General features: G+C 36.4%; 1 protein-coding gene across 1 annotated transcript in view; it reads right to left on the bottom strand.

Moving 5' to 3' along the window:
- The window catches only part of LOC119715212 (uncharacterized), a 44245-nt gene that overhangs the window by 4001 nt on the left and 15670 nt on the right, over nucleotides 1-24574 (bottom strand). The window contains exons 7-13 of the mRNA XM_072043277.1: nucleotides 20471-20587; nucleotides 17138-17257; nucleotides 15441-15620; nucleotides 5987-6106; nucleotides 4286-4468; nucleotides 2960-3115; nucleotides 920-2163 (exon numbers count right to left, since the gene is read on the bottom strand). Coding sequence (XP_071899378.1) covers nucleotides 1999-2163; nucleotides 2960-3115; nucleotides 4286-4468; nucleotides 5987-6106; nucleotides 15441-15620; nucleotides 17138-17257; nucleotides 20471-20587 — 1041 coding nt within the window. The 3' untranslated portion in view covers nucleotides 920-1998. The remainder of the gene's footprint in view (nucleotides 1-919; nucleotides 2164-2959; nucleotides 3116-4285; nucleotides 4469-5986; nucleotides 6107-15440; nucleotides 15621-17137; nucleotides 17258-20470; nucleotides 20588-24574) is intronic.

The following is a 24574-nucleotide window of genomic DNA, read 5'->3' as shown; positions in this document are numbered from 1 at the left end:
AAATACTGTATTTGTTTATTAATGGTGACAGGGTGGTCTTCCAGAATGTTTAAATCCTACTTATTCTAAGTACTACCAGTATAAATACTGCACAGGTCAGTATTTTTGTCATCACTTCAAAGAAAACGTTTTTTGTCTTTTCAGGCCCTGTTTGTTTTTAAAGAAACTGCTGCTGAGAAGAGATACTACGGCATCCTGGAAATTGCACAAGTGGAGTAACTCTCATGAACTGAAGCAAAAGTCACTAAGAACTGCGATATCTCCAGACAAGTACGACCTCGTTTGCTTTTGCCTGTTAACAAAATACATTACTATACTGCATCAGCATATGGTAGCATTCTTCAATGCTGATAATGTTTATGGGTAGCCACTTGCAGTGACAGACTTGGTAGGAGAAAAGGGGAGACAGCAGAGAGGTAAGAGCTAGATAGAGTACGAGCTTTACATTAAACTTTGACAAAGCAATGAAATTCTAGAACTGTTCTGAATTTGCTACTGATTTCAGTTTACTGAGGAGCAATTAGCTGTACCATTATATGCAGTGCAGATCTTGACAAACAAATCACTGCTACGGTGATTGCTTGAGAGAATTACCAACATCTCTTTTCCCCTTTGTCACAAAATACGTTGATCTCACTGACATAAATAAAGCATATTAAAATGACCACACAAATTATGACATGAATAATAGCAAGGTTCATACTTGCTTCCCTATATTATGCTTCATCAGGTGGTAAAATTCAAATAAAACATCCTTTACTACTAAAGCATTACAGATGCTACAGTATCATTGAACTGCTGCATTTTGTACATTTGTTTTTTTGTCTGGGCACATACCTGAAAATAAGATTTAAAAAAAAAAAAAAAAAGAAAAAGAAAAAGATAATTTAAAAAAGACATAATAAAAACCAGAACTTACTTCGTTTTGCTGTTCTAAGCACAACTAAAGTTGACAGAAACCTCAAAGGCATAGAGGAGCTTTTAAAGAAATGTGCAGCTTTTGGTTTACTCCGTGTAGACTTTTTAGTCCATTTTTGCATGCTTCCCTTTTGTACTGCGCCTTTGAGAATAACTTCTGCAAGTCTCTCCATTGTTGCTGTCATGCTTGCATCCTGTTTCAAACAACGTGCACATTTAGCGTAAACATTAAAATACATGAAAATCCTGTCTGCTAAGTACGTATGTTCCCCTAAGGATTAAATATTAAATAGCAGATGTCGTGACCGTGTATTGCAATATAGTCTGTACATGGGATACTACTTTGCATTCCACAAGCAGTTGAACAACATTAGCACAGGGCCTAGTCAACACACACTTCACAAAGAAACAAGGTAGTCAGGGCCCCTGATATGCTGACATTATTTAATTTGCCTCTGGTTCCAGAATAAAGTCAGTTCAAACTCAGCTTTAATCAGTGCTGCCTACTACACTACCCTCTTTTGTGAAGATGCCTGAAGCTAGGTCCTACAAAAGCGTTTACAGAACTAAGGTCTAAACATGACCCTTAAGAATACTGTACAGGTAAGATGTATTGGACTTTTCAAAAACCGGTGCAGAAATATTACTTCAGAATCAAACTTAATAACAAGCTCATTTAAAATACCTTCTCATTAACACTGGAACCACCAGCTTAGTTCTATTCAGTTAGACACTGAGTAGAGAACAAAGAAATCAAAATACCTTTGCTACTTTGCCACACGTTGCCATCAATTTCAACAAATCTCATGCATAAAGCGAACAAAAATATATTTCTTTTCCTAGTTCACAAGTTTTGTAAGCACATATGGAAAATACCATTTCTGAGATGCTACACACTACTGCAACAAAGATCACATATGTGTGCAAAAATATGTTTACAGACACGGTGCAAAATATTACAACGAATGTGAGAAAGTTAATTTGGTGAGAATTAGTTTTTCATTTGCTATGTATCTGTGGTAGGCATGTATGCTTTGCAAAGACAGCAAAGTTTCTTTTATATATACTCCCTGAAAATATCTACTTTTCATACTCATTTATAATACAAAATATCTCTTGGGAATTTACCTGACTACCAGTGTCTATCTGCCTTAGAGACCAGTAGATAAATTGAATCACAGACATATGTAGTTTAGGATCCACAAATGGCATCCACTGGAGCTGTCCAGTGACCATAGGCAAAAGCTGTAAAAATACAGAATGGCAAAGTTACGTGCAGTATACGAACTTACAGTACAAGCTAACCACAAGTAAAAAGCAAACTAAGCAAAACTAAACCAAACTAAAATCAACGTATTCCCGGAGTTTAACAGACTACATGTACAAATACTCACTGGGCAGATCTGGTACAGGTAACAGAATTATATACTGAATTTACATTTTACACAGGTTTACACAAAAAGTGGAAAGACATTGTGTGAGCTCAAGCTCTGAAGTCTAATACCAAGGGCTACAAATTTTAGATAGAATAGTAATTAAACAAACAAACAAGCAAACAGAAAAAGCAGATTTCCTGAACGCTTCACTGATTTCCAAGCCTCGGTATCCCAAAAAAGCGTTACAAGTATAGCACGGTATCATCTTTTATAAGACATAACTTGAACTTTTAATACCTAGTATCAGCACTAAAATACTTTAAATTAGACGTGTGTGTCTCCTTAGGAAAAAGGAATTACATACAGTATTACAGATAAAACACGAGATAAATTATCAGCTGAGAAAAGTGACTTAAAATAGAAAGACAGGTGGAATCTCAAGGTCAGACTGCACACTACACATTTCCTTAAAAATGATCTGTATAAATATCTGTATGAAAAATTATCTATTACATCTCACTGTTGGAATTAATACTGAAGGATTAACTGCTGTTTTCTTTTAATTCATGTATTCAAAGCGTGTGTAAAACAGGCAGACCTGTTACACTCAGAAATAATACAAAGAATCTTAACATTTCAACCTAAACAAATTCAAATGCCTTTACCTTCATACAATTTTCTAGAGTGTAGTTTTCTTTAGCACACTGAGGTTTCTCACTGCCCTCTCTCTCTTCTTGTATTTCTATTTTGCTAAGGTGTTGGTCTGAGATCCAGTCCATAAGAATAGTTAAGGGGTCGTAAACTTTTGAAATCCGTAGTAACTGTAACACATCCACAACATCAGTTATTTCAGTTTTCAAGTCTATGATTTTCTAAACCACAATACCAATAGACTAAAATATACGAGTACATTAGTAATACGCACATGCTTTATTTTGTGCTTAAACAAATGTTTATGAAAGCCTTGGGAAGAGATTTTCACATACAAAATCACTCTATTTTATAATTCTAACTAAATGGATCATAGGAGAAAGAAAATATTTAATGATCTGTGCATGATCCTCATTTTAATACATTTAATACACTCCTTTGCTTTATTTCATACAATCTACTTAGGCTAAATTTTAACTGTGTAACTAGCATTGTTGGAAGAATAAAGATTTCGTGAAATTGTCATTCTGTCCCTCTGCTACAACTGTACAGAAAAGCTCTGTGAAAGGTATCCAGACGTTCCTGAAGACAAACTACACAAACATCTCTCTAAAACCTTCACAAGTTTTCTCGTATCTACCTTCAGACAACTGTTCTTCTCTTCACTCAGAATTCTAACTACTGATACTGCTCATATATCACTTGCGACTGTGAGAAAAGAATATGGGGCAAACTATAACCGCCATTTAAATATAAGTAGCATACTCTATGGATACAACAAGCATCCTGATCATCATGTAAGTCCTCTATGAATACTTCAGTTTGCACAAAAGAGAAAGAGAAAGAAAGATTTTACTGAGACTAGGAAGCAGATGATTTTAATCATACTCAAGAGCATCAGAACTGCAATTCACTGAAGGAGCAACGGTCAAAAGAGTTTAGGCAGCAATTTGCTTGTCAGCATTTAGGTCAGATTTAAGTCAAGTGAGAAGAAAACTTTAACTTTGTATTCTTGTGAACCACTGTCTCAGCGTGCCTTTAAGAACAGAGAAAATACTCCTTTAATTAACACTTTCAAAAATAACTAACTCTAAAGTCTTTAATACTGCAAAAGCTCTGAGAGACTAAATTTCATGTACTAGAAAACGAAGCAGAAAGTATTTACAACCATTCACACAATTCTTGTCTTAAAGAAACAAAATCAGCAATTTTGCAAACAACTTGTTCAAACATTTAAAATTGTTGACTGTAACTTGCAAAGCTACTTATAAACTTGACTGTACTGCTGGACTACTTGACTGTAACTCGTAAAGCTAGTAACAGGAAATAATTAATCTTGCCTGGGTTTTTAGCAATTCGTTATTTTCCCTCAGAGAGTTAAGCGATGACCTCAGTTCGTTATTTTCATCAGTCATTTTTCTCAAGGTTTCTCTCAGTTGGCTCATTTTTGTCTCATGCTGCTTATTTTCATCAGTCATTTTTCTCAAGGTTTCTCTCAGTTGGCTCATTTTTGTCTCATGCTGCTAGAGAAATATCAAATTTTAAAACGTGATTAACAAGAGAGTCTTTTTAGAAATAATTCTCAACTAAGTTCCATTTCAGTGTTAAAAAACAGGACAAACTTTCAAAGATCAAATTTGTAATTCTTCATGGTCCAATCTGCACATACCACCAGTAGTGAAGAAAGCAACATCCACACCACATATTAAGAAGAAATATAAAGAAAATGGGAGCCATGGTGTACAGCCTATGGATCTTTTTTTTTTTTTCCAGAAAATACCTAGATCTTCTCATTGATCCTCTTGTACATTCCTCAGTTAAGTCAGGTGTGGGAAAGAATTGTGAATGAAAACAAATGTCAAAGCTTTTGTTTACACTTAGCTCTTTTTTTTTTTTTTAGCATCCATTTTAACCACAAATATGCCCAATTCTCCCTTTTTTGAATCTTTCAAATATTCTAACTATTCACTGCTGATAGTTAAGACGCTTTAGTTCACCTGTACTTAAACACCTGTCCTGCAATGTCCAGCAATGTATCCAATACGTGCTACATTTCATTGAATTGGAAAAAAATAATTGTGAAACTCAAGATAGTAATCTTTTAATATTTGTTATTATTATTAGTCCACAATATAATTTAATACCAGTACATACCATTAAAATATAAGCAAAAACGGACAAAAGAAACTGCAACAAAGGAAAATTGAAGCGACAATTACTTGTAACAGTCAAAAACCTGCGTGCCTTGAAAAAGAACCAAAGGAACGTGTCTTTTTTCCCCTTCACTGGAAATTTGAAATATAATTAAATATTTTCCAGCAGATTCTGAAAAAAAAAACCAACACTGAGGCTTTGAAGCTGAGTATAAAACAAATGTTTTCAGAAAATAACACTGTTACTGAGCATGACCTGTGAGAAAACAATATGGGGCAAACTATAACCGCCATTTAAATATAAGTAGCATACTCTATGGATACAACAAGCATCCTGATCATCATGTAAGTCCTCTATGAATACTTCAGTTTGCACAAAAGAGAAAGAGAAAGAAGGATTTTACTGAGACTAGGAAGCAGATGATTTTAATCATACTCAAGAGCATCAGAACTGCAATTCACTGAAGGAGCAATGGTCAAAAGAGTTTAGGCAGCAATTTGCTTGTCAGCATTTAGGTCAGATTTAAGTCAAGTGAGAAGAAAACTTTAACTTTGTATTCTTGTGAACCACTGTCTCAGCGTGCCTTTAAGAACAGAGAAAATACTCCTTTAATTAACACTTTCAAAAATAACTAACTCTAAAGTCTTTAATACTGCAAAAGCTCTGAGAGACTAAATTTCATGTACTAGAAAACGAAGCAGAAAGTATTTACAACCATTCACACAATTCTTGTCTTAAAGAAACAAAATCAGCAATTTTGCAAACAACTTGTTCAAACATTTAAAATTGTTGACTGTAACTTGCAAAGCTACTTATAAACTTGACTGTACTGCTGGACTACTTGACTGTAACTCGTAAAGCTAGTAACAGGAAATAATTAATCTTGCCTGGGTTTTTAGCAATTCGATATTTTCCCTCAGAGAGTTAAGCGATGACCTCAGTTCGTTAGTTTCATCAGTCATTTTTCTCAAGGTTTCTCTCAGTTGGCTCATTTTTGTCTTATGCTGCTAGAGAAATATCAAATTTTAAAACGTGATTAACAAGAGAGTCTTTTTAGAAATAATTCTCAACTAAGTTCCATTTCAGTGTTAAAAAATAGGACAAACTTTCAAAGATCAAATTTGTAATTCTTCATGGTCCAATCTGCACATACCACCAGTAGTGAAGAAAGCAACATCCACACCACATATTAAGAAGAAATATAAAGAAAATGGGAGCCATGGTGTACAGCCTATGGATCTTTTTTTTTTTTCCAGAAAATACCTAGATCTTCTCATTGATCCTCTTGTACATTCCTCAGTTAAGTCAGGTGTGGGAAAGAATTGTGAATGAAAACAAATGTCAAAGCTTTTGTTTACACTTAGCTCTTTTTTTTTTTTAGCATCCATTTTAACCACAAATATGCCCAATTCTCCCTTTTTTGAATCTTTCAAATATTCTAACTATTCACTGCTGATAGTTAAGACGCTTTAGTTCACCTGTACTTAAACACCTGTCCTGCAATGTCCAGCAATGTATCCAATACGTGCTACATTTCATTGAATTGGAAAAAAATAATTGTGAAACTCAAGATAGTAATCTTTTAATATTTGTTGTTCTTATTAGTCCATAATATAATTTAATACCAGTACATACCATTAAAATATAAGCAAAAACAGACAAAAGAAACTGCAACAAAGGAAAATTGAAGCGACAATTACTTGTAACAGTCAAAAACCTGCGTGCCTTGAAAAAGAACCAAAGGAATGTGTCTTTTTTCCCCTTCACTGGAAATTTGTAATATAATTAAATATTTTCCAGCAGATTCTGAAAAAAAAACCAACACTGAGGCTTTGAAGCTGAGTATAAAACAAATGTTTTCAGAAAATAACACTGTTACTGAGCATGATCTGTGAGAAAACAATATGGGGCAAACTATAACCGCCATTTAGATATAAGTAGCATACTCTATGGATACAACAAGCATCCTGATCATCATGTAAGTCCTCTATGAATACTTCAGTTTGCACAAAAGAGAAAGAGAAAGAAGGATTTTACTGAGACTAGGAAGCAGATGATTTTAATCATACTCAAGAGCATCAGAACTGCAATTCACTGAAGGAGCAACGGTCAAAAGAGTTTAGGCAGCAATTTGCTTGTCAGCATTTAGGTCAGATTTAAGTCAAGTGAGAAGAAAACTTTAACTTTGTATTCTTGTGAACCACTGTCTCAGCGTGCCTTTAAGAACAGAGAAAATACTCCTTTAATTAACACTTTCAAAAATAACTAACTCTAAAGTCTTTAATACTGCAAAAGCTCTGAGAGACTAAATTTCATGTACTAGAAAACGAAGCAGAAAGTATTTACAACCATTCACACAATTCTTGTCTTAAAGAAACAAAATCAGCAATTTTGCAAACAATTTGTTCAAACATTTAAAATTGTTGACTGTAACTTTGATTAAGGAGGTATTGGGGAGGCATTGGGGAGGCAAGGACAATCCCCAGACATGGACTGTATATCTCGAAACAAGACACTGGAACTCATGATAAGGAAGCGGCAGACGGACAGAGAAACAAATGTAAGGACTATAAATCTCAAAATTGGACATTGGAATTCATTATAAAGATACAACAAACGGAAGAATTGGCAACAACCAGCTCTCGCAATTAAGAAACGTGCCAATTCAGCAGATTCCTGACCAAAGGTGAAAAGTACACTGTGAGGAAGACTCGGGGTCTTCCTCCCAAAGACCCCTGCCCACAATTCTTGGGAGGCTCTACGCAGGCGCAAGGTGCCAAAAGGCTAATTAGCATGAGAAGCGAGGGAAGGCGGGGATAGGTAATGCATATGTATAGGCGCTTGTAGAATATTGATAGATTGATTGTATAAATTCAAGACTGCTTTCCGCTTTGGGTATGCACGATAGGTGGAGAGATCCCCCGTGCATCCAGCGCTGCAATAAAGAATATACCACTTAAAGGAATTTCGGCTTCGATCTTTGAATCAATCTGGCACCCCAGATGGGACTACCTCTCTGCCGGTCCGCAGGACCCGCTGGGGACAGGACTCCCTAGGGTACCCCCGGGATTTCCCGGAGGGACTCCTCGACTCACCGGATCACTGCGGAGGCAGACAAGGACCCCATCATTGTAAGTGAGTATATTCTTTATTCTGGTTTGGTTTTCTGGTAGACCGGTCATCTGGGACTGTCCAGTAAGTCGGAAGGTGACTTCTGCAGGACAGTATTTGGTATATACTTTGTGGTTAGTACCACAAGTGTATCTGGGGACCTTGAGGTCCATCTGTATCTGGAACTGTCTGTAAGTCAGAAGGTGATCTTCTGCGAGGCAGTGTTTGGTATATACTTTGTGGTAAGCACCATAAGTATATTTGGGGACCTTAAGGAAAGAGCTCGCTTTAAGGTCCATCTGGAATTGTGTTGTTTATTTCGGTTTTCTGACTCATGGAGTATGGTATTTAACTCTGGTTATTGTTACTGTGATTTTGGCTATTTTTCTGGTGGTAATAGTAGGTTCGTGGCATTGTTATAAGAAAGATATCGTTATGGTGTTACACAGTTCGGTTTTCTGACTTATCGCATGTGGAATTTGACTCTGACTATTGTTATTGTGATTTTAGCAATATTGCTGGTAATAGTAGCTTTGTGACATCGCTACTGAAAGATATTGCGTGCCTGTAATTTTGTGAGTGATACGTTTTTGTGATACGCTTTTGTAAGTAACACGTGTATTCTGAAAGTGTAAACTGGAAAATGGGGGGGCGAGTAAGCAGTGAAATTCCTAAGAAAAGTGCGTTAGGATGTGTTTTGAGTCACTGGAAGGATATTGGAGGATCTGCCGGTGGAAGTGTGAACAGGAAAACATTGATAAAATATTGTAATCAATGGTGGCCGCTTTATAAGCTGGAATGTGGAGAAAAGTGGCCCCTAAATGGAACTTTAAACTCTAATGTTTTGCTACAGTTAATGTTGGTTTTGAGAAGGAGAATAGGATGAAATGTTGTATACTGATGTTGTTTCAGCATCTTGGTGGGAAAAGGTACGGAATTAAGTTGGTCCCTGACTGAGCCTTTGATGTTGGCATTAGAGAAGTAGAGGCTGGAGAAAGATAAAGGAAGTGTTAAAAGGGTTGTTGAAAGTGTTAAAGGTGTTTGAAGTTGAATGAGCAGGGAAAGAGGATGTAGGAATGTTAATAGTTCTGTCTCTGCTCTAGGCAGAGATCTTAAAATCATGGGTGTTAGCCCTTTGGGGCAAATGGATCATGATGGGTCCGAGAGAGAGTTGTTATGGAAACAGAAAAACAGTTAACTCTTAAAACAACCTGAATTCATGTGCGAGCTCAGATTACCGATGGGACCGCTCAGGGAACTGTGGACAACTGCATTCCCCTGACCGACCCCACTGAGACCCTAATCATCCCTAAAATTATGAACGGCTAAGTAAATACTAAAATCTGGATGAATTGGGAATTGAGAATATGCTTCCAACAAGGTCTAAAAGAAACCCCATCCGAATTTCTTGAAAGGCTGAGGGCAGCAATGCAGAAGTTTACCACTATAGACCCTTCCTCTGAGGGGGGGTAGACTTCAATTAGTATCTCTATTTTTGGGTCAATCGGCGGAAGATATCAGACGAAAACTTCAGAAAATGAAAGAACCAGACGTAAGGGATTTGGAAAGATTAGTAGAAGAAGCCTGGAGAGTGTTTAGAAATCGTGAGGGGAATGAAAGGCAAAAGTTAGGTGAGACGATTGCAGCAGCCACTGTGGCAGCCCTGCGAAAGCAGGAAGAATCTTTTCGAGGCAGGAGAAGGGGGGGGGGAAGGTAATTCGACTCCCCTTGCGGGCTGAACAGTGTGCCTATTGTAAAGAGATAGGACACTGGAAAAGGGAATGCCCGAAGCGGCAAGAGGAAAATAAGCTATTAATGGCTACAAAACAATGAAGGAGACCGGGGGACTCTACCCTAGCAGATCCACTGGTTAAAATTAAGCTAGGGAAATTGGGTCGGGAAGTAGAATTTTTAGTAGATACAGGAGCTACATATTCAGTGTTAAATCAGAAGTTGATGCCAGAAGATAAAGATTTTGTGACAGTGGTGGGGGCAATGGGTAGACACGAAAAAGCTTTCTTTTTAAAGCCATTAGAATATGAATTGGGGAAGCAAATGGGAATACATAGGTTTTTGTATTTGCCGGGATCTCCTAGATCTTTATTGGGACGGGATTTATTAGAGCAATTAGAAGCTGAAATTGTTTTTGAAAAGGGAAGGGTAGAGTTAAGAGTAAAAGAAGACCGACTTATAAGTGCACTAAGTTTGGTATTGATCCAAACTGATTCTTTTAATGAAACCCTTCCGGAAATCCAGGATCAGGTTTATCCAGGGGTGTGGGAATCTGATGTCCCTGGGAAAGCAAAGAATGCTGCACCAATAATGGTAAAATTAAAACCAGGAGAGAAGCCAGTAAAGGTTAAGCAGTACCCCCTTAGAATAGAAGATAGAAGAGGAATAAAAGATACAATAGATAAGTTTTTGAAATATGGGTTACTGGTCGAGTGTGAATCAGAATATAATACTCCCATCTTACCAATTAAGAAACCGGATGGGAAGAGTTATAGGTTAGTACAGAACTTGAGAGCAATAAACAGGATCACTGAAGACATACACCCTGTGGTAGCAAACCCTTATACGCTATTGACCAAGTTAAGGGACAAGTTGGTCTGGTTTACCGTACTGGATTTAAAGGATGCCTTCTTTTGTTTAACCTTGGCCCCAGAAAGCCGAAACCTCTTTGCCTTTGAATGGGAAAATCCTGACTCAGGACGAAAAGTCCAGTTGACATGGACAGTGCTTCCTCAGGGGTTTAAAAATAGCCCTACGATTTTTGGTAATCAACTTGCAAAGGAACTTGAATCCTGGGAAGCCCCCAATTCTGCAGGGGTCCTGCTGCAATATGTTGATGATCTCTTGATTGCTACCGAAGACAGGGGAAGCTGCATACAGTGGACGGTGAGCCTCCTTAATTTCCTAGGAATGAATGGATACCGGGTTTCACAACAGAAGGCACAATTGGTTCAAACCCACGTGACATACCTAGGATTTGAGATCTCAGGAGGACAACGTGAATTGGGGACGGAACGCAAGGAAGCAATCTGTCGTACCCCAGAACCACAGACTGTTAAAGAATTACGAACTTTCCTAGGAATGACAGGTTGGTGCAGATTATGGATCAACAATTATGGATTAATTGTAAGGCCTTTGTATGATTTAATTAAAGATAACTGCATAAGACTAATATGGACAGGAGAAGCCCGAGCAGCCTTTAAGAAGTTTAAGATGGAGTTGATGCGAGCCCCAGCTCTTGGTTTACCAGATTTGTCTAAACCCTTTTGGTTATACTCCTATGAAAGACAGGGTATGGCCTTAGGGGTACTAGCACAAAAGTTGGGACCTTACAAAAGGGCAGTGGCTTATTTCTCTAAACAATTGGATGAAGTAAGTAAAGGATGGCCAGGCTGCCTGCGAGCAGTGGCAGCCGTAATTATGAATATACAAGAAGCCCGGAAATTTACAATGGGGCAGAAGATAACAGTGTTTGTCTCACACACTGTGTCAGCAGTTTTAGAACAAAAGGGGGCTCATTGGTTATCTCCTCAGAGATTTTTGAAATATCAAGCAATATTGGTAGAACAGGACGATGTGGAAATTGTGATAACTAATATTGTGAATCCAGCCTCTTTTCTTAGTGATGCTCCGGCGGAACCTGTGATTCATGATTGTTTAGAAACTATGGAGACTGTGTATTCCAGCCGACCAGACCTTAAGGAGGAGCCCATGGAAGATGCAGAAGAAACTTGGTTCACGGATGGGAGCAGTTTTGTTACACAAGGACAACGTAAAGCTGGATATGCTATAACAACTACTCAGCAGGTAATTGAGTCTAAGCCTTTACCCCCTGGAACATCAGCTCAAAAGGCGGAGATAGTTGCTCTCACGAGAGCATTGGAACTGGCAGCTGGAAAAAGAAGGGTAAATATTTGGACAGATTCTAAATATGCATTCGGCATGGTACATGCTCATGGAGCGATTTGGAAAGAACGTGGATTACTGACTGCTCAGGGAAAACAGATAAAACATGCTGAAGAAATTTTAAAATTGTTAGAGGCTGTAAAACAACCAGAAAAAGTGGCTATTATGCATTGCCGAGGGCATCAAAGAGGATCCACTGACTTCGAGATTGGGAACAGATTGGCTGATAAAGAGGCAAGAAGGGAGCCGGAAAGAGGTCAAGTGGAAGTGCTTGCTTTAATACCAGACGGTAAAATTCAGACATTAGAGAAAGGACAGGCTCCTAAATATTCAAAAGAAGATTTAAAGTTGATCGAGGATCTAAAAGGGAAGCTGAATGTTGATGGGTGGGCTCATTTGAAGGACAACAGGGTTGTTATGCCCTCTAATTTGGTGTGGCCTATGGTTTTGGGGGAACACAACAAAACCCACTGCGGAGCCGATGCCCTGTATAAACTATTAAATCGAGTCTTGGTAGCAAGAAATCTGTATACCACAATAAGGCAGGTAACCCAACAATGTGACACCTGTATGCGTCATAATCCCAATACAGGAAATAGGGTGACATTTGGTGTCATTGATAAAGGGAATTATTCGGGGCAACTGTGGCAAATTGATTTTTCAGAACTCCCTAGAAAAGGGGGGTATTGTTATTTACTGGTTCTGACTGACATGATTTCAGGAAGGCCTGAAGCCTTTCCCTGTCAAACAAACAAAGCAAGAAGAAGTGGTTAAAGTCTTGTTAAATGAAATAATACCATGCTTTGGGATTCTAGTAGCAATGTCTTCTGATAGAGTTTCACATTTTTGTGTGCAAGTGGTACAACAGATAAATAAGATTCTAAAGATATTCTAAAGACAACTGCATACTCTTTATAGACCGCAGGCAAGTGGACAGGTAGAAAAAATGAAACATTTAATTAAACAACAAATAGCTAAAATCGGACAAGAATCTAATTTGTCATGACCTCAATCCCTCCCTTTAGCATTACTTAGAATTTGAGTTAAACCTAGAATAAAAGGGAATTTGAGTCCCTTTGAAATTTTATATGGAAGGCCATATCAATTTATATTTAGTGGAGAGGATCTAATGCAGCTAGGATTAGAATATTTATATGCATATATAACTGAACTTCAGAAATAATTAAATAAAGTACATAAATTTGTTCTCAGGACCTGGGCTAGATGGTTGGATCAACCAATCCACCCTTTTAAGCTCAGGGATTATATATATAAAGACTTTTTCAGGACAACCCCTAGAGGAAAAACGGAAGGAAAGTGGACGGGACCATACCAGGTATTACTGACAACACGCACCGCCATTAAGATTAAGGAGCAAGCAGCTTGGATCCACGATTCAAGGGTGAAGAAGGCCCTGGCAAGGATATGGACCACCACTCCAATTGGACCAACAAAATTATGGTTTTCCAGATCCTAATGATTGCAGGGGTGCGGTTCTCAGATTCGGGGTGGGCAGTTTGGGATGAGAACTTACACCTGTCCCTGATACAAACAATTTCTCAAGTAATTAATAAGACAAACTGTTGGGTATGCACCCATCTGCCACAGCATGGGAATAAGGGTGTATCGTTAATCAGGATTCCCTTGCCTGCAAACTTACCTTGGACTAATTTGTGGGAAAACACATCTTGGGGTCAAAAATATGAAGAAGTTTTGGAACTAGAAGTTAGTAGCTTCGTGCCATTGGAATCTTACTATGTATGTGTACAAAGGTGTAACCCGCCTAAGGGTATGGGAAAACAGGATTGTATAAATACGGGTACTACTTATGTGGGAAATCAGACATCTTGTAATCAAACAATTGATATTAGTACAACTAGCAGTTGGGCAAATTCAACCAGCTGGCCAGTTCCAGAAGGAAAAGGGTGGTATTGGCTATGCAATGATACAGCTCGTAAGGTCTTGCCCGAGAATTGGAAGGGAACTTGCACTCTTGGAGCAGTAGTCCCCAGTATGACAGTACATGATGTAGTGCCTCGAGGTTACTTGAGAAATCATATCTGGAGAATTAGACGAAAAATTAACAATCCATTGATAGAGAGACACACCGCTTTTCATAGTTTTGTTCGATGGTTTATCCCATGGTTAGGAGTGAATGAATTGGAAAAGGCGATAGTTAATATTTCTGCAATTATAGAGAAGTTAGAAAACAAAACTCTGGATGCTATAAAGGCTCAACAAGAAGAGATATCTAGTTTATCACAGGTAGTATTACAAAATCGGATGGCCCTAGACTTGTTACTGGCCGCTCAAGGGGGAGTCTGTACAGTAATAAATACAAGTTGTTGTATGTATGTAGATCAGAGTGGAAGGATCTCTACCGACCTGGAAGAAATATGGAAGCAGACAAGGGTCCTACATGAGATCAGTAAAGATGATCTTTCATGGAGTTTTAGTGAAATATGGAATAAGTTAACCTCCTGGTTGCCCAACTTCCAATGGTTGGAACAAGTGTTCATTGCTCTTATCACATTAGTAGTGTTAGGAATATTTGTGTGCATGTTGTTTAGATGCCTGCTTTATTGTGTTACTGTAAATAATGAAAGTATCTGATGCAAAAGAATTTGCATGGAAAAAGAAAAGGGGGGATTGATTAAAGAGGTATTGGGGAGGTATTGGGGAGGCAAGGACAATCCCCAGACATGGACTGTATATCTCGAAACAAGACACTGGAACTCATGATAAGGAAGCGGCAGACGGACAGAGAAACAAATGTAAGGACTATAAATCTCAAAATTGGACATTGGAATTCATTATAAAGATACAACAAACGGAAGAATTGGCAACAACCAGCTCTCGCAATTAAGAAACGTGCCAATTCAGCAGATTCCTGACCAAAGGTGAAAAGTACACTGTGAGGAAGACTCGGGGTCTTCCTCCCAAAGACCCCTGCCCACGTCCCAAAGACCCCTGCCCACAATTCTTGGGAGGCTCTACGCAGGCGCAAGGTGCCAAAGGGCTAATTAGCATGAGAAGCGAGGGAAGGCGGGGATAGGTAATGCATATGTATAGGCGCTTGTAGAATATTGATAGATTGCTTATATAAATTCAAGACTGCTTTCCGCTTCGGGTATGCACGATAGGTGGAGAGATCCCCCGTGCATCCAGCGCTGCAATAAAGAATATACCACTTAAAGGAATTTCGGCTTCGATCTTTGAATCAACTTGCAAAGCTACTTATAAACTTGACTGTACTGCTTGACTACTTGACTGTAACTCGTAAAGCTAGTAACAGGAAATAATTAATCTTGCCTGGGTTTTTAGCAATTCGTTATTTTCCCTCAGAGAGTTAAGCGATGACCTCAGTTCGTTATTTTCATCAGTCATTTTTCTCAAGGTTTCTCTCAGTTGGCTCATTTTTGTCTCATGCTGCTTATTTTCATCAGTCATTTTTCTCAAGGCTTCTCTCAGTTGGCTCATTTTTGTCTCATGCTGCTAGAGAAATATCAAATTTTAAAACGTGATTAACAAGAGAGTCTTTTTAGAAATAATTCTCAACTAAGTTCCATTTCAGTGTTAAAAAACAGGACAAACTTTCAAAGATCAAATTTGTAATTCTTCATGGTCCAATCTGCACATACCACCAGTAGTGAAGAAAGCAACATCCACACCACATATTAAGAAGAAATATAAAGAAAATGGGAGCCATGGTGTACAGCCTATGGATCTTTTTTTTTTTTTCCAGAAAATACCTAGATCTTCTCATTGATCCTCTTGTACATTCCTCAGTTAAGTCAGGTGTGGGAAAGAATTGTGAATGAAAACAAATGTCAAAGCTTTTGTTTACACTTAGCTCTTTTTTCTTTTAGCATCCATTTTAACCACAAATATGCCCAATTCTCCCTTTTTTGAATCTTTCAAATATTCTAACTATTCACTGCTGATAGTTAAGACGCTTTAGTTCACCTGTACTTAAACACCTGTCCTGCAATGTCCAGCAATGTATCCAATACGTGCTACATTTCATCGAATTGGAAAAAAATAATTGTGAAACTCAAGATAGTAATCTTTTAATATTTGTTGTTATTATTAGTCCACAATATAATTTAATACCAGTACATACCATTAAAATATAAGCAAAAACAGACAAAAGAAACTGCAACAAAGGAAAATTGAAGCGACAATTACTTGTAACAGTCAAAAACCTGCGTGCCTTGAAAAAGAAACCAAGGAATGTGTCTTTTTTCCCCTTCACTGGAAATTTGAAATATAATTAAATATTTTCCAGCAGATTCTGAAAAAAAAACCAACACTGAGGCTTTGAAGCTGAGCATAAAACAAATGTTTTCAGAAAATAACACTGTTACTGAGCATGACCTGTGAGAAAACAATATGGGGCAAACTATAACCGCCATTTAAATATAAGTAGCATACTCTATGGATACAACAAGCATCCTGATCATCATGTAAGTCCTCTATGAATACTTCAGTTTGCACAAAAGAGAAAGAGAAAGAAAGATTTTACTGAGACTAGGAAGCAGATGATTTTAATCATACTCAAGAGCATCAGAACTGCAATTCACTGAAGGAGCAACGGTCAAAAGAGTTTAGGCAGCAATTTGCTTGTCAGCATTTAGGTCAGATTTAAGTCAAGTGAGAAGAAAACTTTAACTTTGTATTCTTGTGAACCACTGTCTCAGCGTGCCTTTAAGAACAGAGAAAATACTCCTTTAATTAACACTTTCAAAAATAACTAACTCTAAAGTCTTTAATACTGCAAAAGCTCTGAGAGACTAAATTTCATGTACTAGAAAACGAAGCAGAAAGTATTTACAACCATTCACACAATTCTTGTCTTAAAGAAACAAAATCAGCAATTTTGCAAACAACTTGTTCAAACATTTAAAATTGTTGACTGTAACTTGCAAAGCTACTTATAAACTTGACTGTACTGCTGGACTACTTGACTGTAACTCGTAAAGCTAGTAACAGGAAATAATTAATCTTGCCTGGGTTTTTAGCAATTCGATATTTTCCCTCAGAGAGTTAAGCGATGACCTCAGTTCGTTATTTTCATCAGTCATTTTTCTCAAGGTTTCTCTCAGTTGGCTCATTTTTGTCTCATGCTGCTAGAGAAATATCAAATTTTAAAACGTAATTAACAAGAGAGTCTTTTTAGAAATAATTCCCAACTAAGTTCCATTGCAGTGTTAAAAAACAGGACAAACTTTCAAAGATCAAATTTGTAATTCTTCATGGTCCAATCTGCACATACCACCAGTAGTGAAGAAAGCAACATCCACACCACATATTAAGAAGAAATATAAAGAAAATGGGAGCCATGGTGTACAGCCTATGGATCTTTTTTTTTTTTTCCAGAAAATACCTAGATCTTCTCATTGATCCTCTTGTACATTCCTCAGTTAAGTCAGGTGTGGGAAAGAATTGTGAATGAAAACAAATGTCAAAGCTTTTGTTTACACTTAGCTCTTTTTTTTTTTTTAGCATCCATTTTAACCACAAATATGCCCAATTCTCCCTTTTTTGAATCTTTCAAATATTCTAACTATTCACTGCTGATAGTTAAGACGCTTTAGTTCATGTGTACTTAAACACCTGTCCTGCAGTGTCCAGCAATGTATCCAATACGTGCTACATTTCATTGAATTGGAAAAAAATAATTGTGAAACTCAAGATAGTAATCTTTTAATATTTGTTATTATTATTAGTCCACAATATAATTTAATACCAGTACATACCATTAAAATATAAGCAAAAACAGACAAAAGAAACTGCAACAAAGGAAAATTGAAGCGACAATTACTTGTAACAGTCAAAAACCTGCGTGCCTTGAAAAAGAAACCAAGGAACGTGTCTTTTTTCCCCTTCACTGGAAATTTGAAATATAATTAAATATTTTCCAGCAGATTCTGAAAAAAAAAACAACACTGAGGCTTTGAAGCTGAGTATAAAACAAATGTTTTCAGAAAATAACACTGTTACTGAGCATGATCTGTGAGAAAACAATATGGGGCAAACTATAACCGCCATTTAGATATAAGTAGCATACTCTATGGATACAACAAGCATCCTGATCATCATGTAAGTCCTCTATGAATACTTCAGTTTGCACAAAAGAGAAAGAGAAAGAAAGATTTTACTGAGACTAGGAAGCAGATGATTTTAATCATACTCAAGAGCATCAGAACTGCAATTCACTGAAGGAGCAACGGTCAAAAGAGTTTAGGCAGCAATTTGCTTGTCAGCATTTAGGTCAGATTTAAGTCAAGTGAGAAGAAAACTTTAACTTTGTATTCTTGTGAACCACTGTCTCAGCGTGCCTTTAAGAACAGAGAAAATACTCCTTTAATTAACACTTTCAAAAATAACTAACTCTAAAGTCTTTAATACTGCAAAAGCTCTGAGAGACTAAATTTCATGTACTAGAAAACGAAGCAGAAAGTATTTACAACCATTCACACAATTCTTGTCTTAAAGAAACAAAATCAGCAATTTTGCAAACAACTTGTTCAAACATTTAAAATTGTTGACTGTAACTTGCAAAGCTACTTATAAACTTGACTGTACTGCTGGACTACTTGACTGTAACTCGTAAAGCTAGTAACAGGAAATAATTAATCTTGCCTGGGTTTTTAGCAATTCGTTATTTTCCCTCAGAGAGTTAAGCGATGACCTCAGTTCGTTATTTTCATCAGTCATTTTTCTCAAGGTTTCTCTCAGTTGGCTCATTTTTGTCTCATGCTGCTTATTTTCATCAGTCATTTTTCTCAAGGCTTCTCTCAGTTGGCTCATTTTTGTCTCATGCTGCTAGAGAAATATCAAATTTTAAAACGTGATTAACAAGAGAGTCTTTTTAGAAATAATTCTCAACTAAGTTCCATTTCAGTGTTAAAAAACAGGACAAACTTTCAAAGATCAAATTTGTAATTCTTCATGGTCCAATCTGCACATACCACCAGTAGTGAAGAAAGCAACATCCACACCACATATTAAGAAGAAATATAAAGAAAATGGGAGCCATGGTGTACAGCCTATGGATCTTTTTTTTTTTTTCCAGAAAATACCTAGATCTTCTCATTGATCCTCTTGTACATTCCTCAGTTAAGTCAGGTGTGGGAAAGAATTGTGAATGAAAACAAATGTCAAAGCTTTTGTTTACACTTAGCTCTTTTTTCTTTTAGCATCCATTTTAACCACAAATATGCCCAATTCTCCCTTTTTTGAATCTTTCAAATATTCTAACTATTCACTGCTGATAGTTAAGACGCTTTAGTTCACCTGTACTTAAACACCTGTCCTGCAATGTCCAGCAATGTATCCAATACGTGCTACATTTCATCGAATTGGAAAAAAATAATTGTGAAACTCAAGATAGTAATCTTTTAATATTTGTTGTTATTATTAGTCCACAATATAATTTAATACCAGTACATACCATTAAAATATAAGCAAAAACAGACAAAAGAAACTGCAACAAAGGAAAATTGAAGCGACAATTACTTGTAACAGTCAAAAACCTGCGTGCCTTGAAAAAGAAACCAAGGAATGTGTCTTTTTTCCCCTTCACTGGAAATTTGAAATATAATTAAATATTTTCCAGCAGATTCTGAAAAAAAAACCAACACTGAGGCTTTGAAGCTGAGCATAAAACAAATGTTTTCAGAAAATAACACTGTTACTGAGCATGACCTGTGAGAAAACAATATGGGGCAAACTATAACCGCCATTTAAATATAAGTAGCATACTCTATGGATACAACAAGCATCCTGATCATCATGTAAGTCCTCTATGAATACTTCAGTTTGCACAAAAGAGAAAGAGAAAGAAAGATTTTACTGAGACTAGGAAGCAGATGATTTTAATCATACTCAAGAGCATCAGAACTGCAATTCACTGAAGGAGCAACGGTCAAAAGAGTTTAGGCAGCAATTTGCTTGTCAGCATTTAGGTCAGATTTAAGTCAAGTGAGAAGAAAACTTTAACTTTGTATTCTTGTGAACCACTGTCTCAGCGTGCCTTTAAGAACAGAGAAAATACTCCTTTAATTAACACTTTCAAAAATAACTAACTCTAAAGTCTTTAATACTGCAAAAGCTCTGAGAGACTAAATTTCATGTACTAGAAAACGAAGCAGAAAGTATTTACAACCATTCACACAATTCTTGTCTTAAAGAAACAAAATCAGCAATTTTGCAAACAACTTGTTCAAACATTTAAAATTGTTGACTGTAACTTGCAAAGCTACTTATAAACTTGACTGTACTGCTTGACTACTTGACTGTAACTCGTAAAGCTAGTAACAGGAAATAATTAATCTTGCCTGGGTTTTTAGCAATTCGTTATTTTCCCTCAGAGAGTTAAGCGATGACCTCAGTTCATTATTTTCATCAGTCATTTTTCTAAAGGGTTGTCTCAGTTGGCTCCTTTTTGTCCCATGCTTCTAGAGAAATATCAAATTTTAAAACGTGATTAACAAGAGAGTCTTTTTAGAAATAATTCCCAACTAAGTTCCATTTCAGTGTTAAAAAACAGGACAAACTTTCAAAGATCAAATTTGTAATTCTTCATGGTCCAATCTGCACATACCACCAGTAGTGAAGAAAGCAACATCCACACCACATATTAAGAAGAAATATAAAGAAAATGGGAGCCATGGTGTACAGCCTATGGATCTTTTTTTTTTTTTTTCCAGAAAATACCTAGATCTTCTCATTGATCCTCTTGTACATTCCTCAGTTAAGTCAGGTGTGGGAAAGAATTGTGAATGAAAACAAATGTCAAAGCTTTTGTTTACACTTAGCTCTTTTTTTTTTTTAGCATCCATTTTAACCACAAATATGCCCAATTCTCCCTTTTTTGAATCTTTCAAATATTCTAACTATTCACTGCTGATAGTTAAGATGCTTTAGTTCACCTGTACTTAAACACCTGTCCTGCAGTGTCCAGCAATGTATCCAATACGTGCTACATTTCATTGAATTGGAAAAAAATAATTGTGAAACTCAAGATAGTAATCTTTTAATATTTGTTGTTATTATTAGTCCACAATATAATTTAATACCAGTACATACCATTAAAATATAAGCAAAAACAGACAAAAGAAACTGCAACAAAGGAAAATTGAAGCGACAATTACTTGTAACAGTCAAAAACCTGCGTGCCTTGAAAAAGAAACCAAGGAATGTGTCTTTTTTCCCCTTCACTGGAAATTTGAAATATAATTAAATATTTTCCAGCAGATTCTGAAAAAAAAACAACACTGAGGCTTTGAAGCTGAGTATAAAACAAATGTTTTCAGAAAATAACACTGTTACTGAGCATGATCTGTGAGAAAAGAATATGGGGCAAACTATAACAGCCATTTAAATATAAGTAGCATACTCTATGGATACAACAAGCATCCTGATCATCATGTAAGTCCTCTATGAATACTTCAGTTTGCACAAAAGAGAAAGAGAAAGAAAGATTTTACTGAGACTAGGAAGCAGATGATTTTAATCATACTCAAGTCCATCAGAACTGCAATTCACTGAAGGAGCAATGGTCAAAAGAGTTTAGGCAGCAATTTGCTTGTCAGCATTTAGGTCAGATTTAAGTCAAGTGAGAAGAAAACTTTAACTTTGTATTCTTGTGAACCACTGTCTCAGCGTGCCTTTAAGAACAGAGAAAATACTCCTTTAATTAACACTTTCAAAAATAACTAACTCTAAAGTCTTTAATACTGCAAAAGCTCTGAGAGACTAAATTTCATGTACTAGAAAACGAAGCAGAAAGTATTTACAACCATTCACACAATTCTTGTCTTAAAGAAACAAAATCAGCAATTTTGCAAACAACTTGTTCAAACATTTAAAATTGTTGACTGTAACTTGCAAAGCTACTTATAAACTTGACTGTACTGCTGGACTACTTGACTGTAACTCGTAAAGCTAGTAACAGGAAATAATTAATCTTGCCTGGGATTTTAGCAATTCGTTATTTTCCCTCAGAGAGTTAAGCGATGACCTCAGTTCGTTATTTTCATCAGTCATTTTTCTCAAGGTTTCTCTCAGTTGGCTCATTTTTGTCTCATGCTGCTAGAGAAATATCAAATTTTAAAACGTAATTAACAAGAGAGTCTTTTTAGAAATAATTCCCAACTAAGTTCCATTTCAGAGTTAAAAAACAGGACAAACTTTCAAAGATCAAATTTGTAATTCTTCATGGTCCAATCTGCACATACCACCAGTAGTGAAGAAAGCAACATCCACACCACATATTAAGAAGAAATATAAAGAAAATGGGAGCCATGGTGTACAGCCTATGGATCTTTTTTTTTTTTTCCAGAAAATACCTAGATCTTCTCATTGATCCTCTTGTACATTCCTCAGTTAAGTCAGGTGTGGGAAAGAATTGTGAATGAAAACAAATGTCAAAGCTTTTGTTTACACTTAGCTCTTTTTTTTTTTTAGCATCCATTTTAACCACAAATATGCCCAATTCTCCCTTTTTTGAATCTTTCAAATATTCTAACTATTCACTGCTGATAGTTAAGACGCTTTAGTTCACCTGTACTTAAACACCTGTCCTGCAGTGTCCAGCAATGTATCCAATACGTGCTACATTTCATTGAATTGGAAAAAAATAATTGTGAAACTCAAGATAGTAATCTTTTAATATTTGTTATTATTATTAGTCCACAATATAATTTAATACCAGTACATACCATTAAAATATAAGCAAAAACAGACAAAAGAAACTGCAACAAAGGAAAATTGAAGCGACAATTACTTGTAACAGTCAAAAACCTGCGTGCCTTGAAAAAGAAACCAAGGAACGTGTCTTTTTTCCCCTTCACTGGAAATTTGAAATATAATTAAATATTTTCCAGCAGATTCTGAAAAAAAACACAACACTGAGGCTTTGAAGCTGAGTATAAAACAAATGTTTTCAGAAAATAACACTGTTACTGAGCATGACCTGTGAGAAAACAATATGGGGCAAACTATAACCGCCATTTAGATATAAGTAGCATACTCTATGGATACAACAAGCATCCTGATCATCATGTAAGTCCTCTATGAATACTTCAGTTTGCACAAAAGAGAAAGAGAAAGAAAGATTTTACTGAGACTAGGAAGCAGATGATTTTAATCATACTCAAGAGCATCAGAACTGCAATTCACTGAAGGAGCAATGGTCAAAAGAGTTTAGGCAGCAATTTGCTTGTCAGCATTTAGGTCAGATTTAAGTCAAGTGAGAAGAAAACTTTAACTTTGTATTCTTGTGAACCACTGTCTCAGCGTGCCTTTAAGAACAGAGAAAATACTCCTTTAATTAACACTTTCAAAAATAACTAACTCTAAAGTCTTTAATACTGCAAAAGCTCTGAGAGACTAAATTTCATGTACTAGAAAACGAAGCAGAAAGTATTTACAACCATTCACACAATTCTTGTCTTAAAGAAACAAAATCAGCAATTTTGCAAACAACTTGTTCAAACATTTAAAATTGTTGACTGTAACTTGCAAAGCTACTTATAAACTTGACTGTACTGCTGGACTACTTGACTGTAACTCGTAAAGCTAGTAACAGGAAATAATTAATCTTGCCTGGGTTTTTAGCAATTCGTTATTTTCCCTCAGAGAGTTAAGCGATGACCTCAGTTCGTTATTTTCATCAGTCATTTTTCTCAAGGTTTCTCTCAGTTGGCTCATTTTTGTCTCATGCTGCTTATTTTCATCAGTCATTTTTCTCAAGGTTTCTCTCAGTTGGCTCATTTTTGTCTCATGCTGCTTATTTTCATCAGTCATTTTTCTCAAGGCTTCTCTCAGTTGGCTCATTTTTGTCTCATGCTGCTAGAGAAATATCAAATTTTAAAACGTGATTAACAAGAGAGTCTTTTTAGAAATAATTCTCAACTAAGTTCCATTGCAGTGTTAAAAAACAGGACAAACTTTCAAAGATCAAATTTGTAATTCTTCATGGTCCAATCTGCACATACCACCAGTAGTGAAGAAAGCAACATCCACACCACATATTAAGAAGAAATATAAAGAAAATGGGAGCCATGGTGTACAGCCTATGGATCTTTTTTTTTTTTTTCCAGAAAATACCTAGATCTTCTCATTGATCCTCTTGTACATTCCTCAGTTAAGTCAGGTGTGGGAAAGAATTGTGAATGAAAACAAATGTCAAAGCTTTTGTTTACACTTAGCTCTTTTTTTTTTTTTAGCATCCATTTTAACCACAAATATGCCCAATTCTCCCTTTTTTGAATCTTTCAAATATTCTAACTATTCACTGCTGATAGTTAAGACGCTTTAGTTCACCTGTACTTAAACACCTGTCCTGCAATGTCCAGCAATGTATCCAATACGTGCTACATTTCATCGAATTGGAAAAAAATAATTGTGAAACTCAAGATAGTAATCTTTTAATATTT

The sequence above is a fragment of the Anas platyrhynchos genome, chromosome 11 (assembly GCF_047663525.1).
Source record: "Anas platyrhynchos isolate ZD024472 breed Pekin duck chromosome 11, IASCAAS_PekinDuck_T2T, whole genome shotgun sequence".
Lineage (NCBI taxonomy): Eukaryota > Metazoa > Chordata > Aves > Anseriformes > Anatidae > Anas > Anas platyrhynchos.
This window is presented reverse-complemented; position numbering and strand designations above follow the sequence as displayed.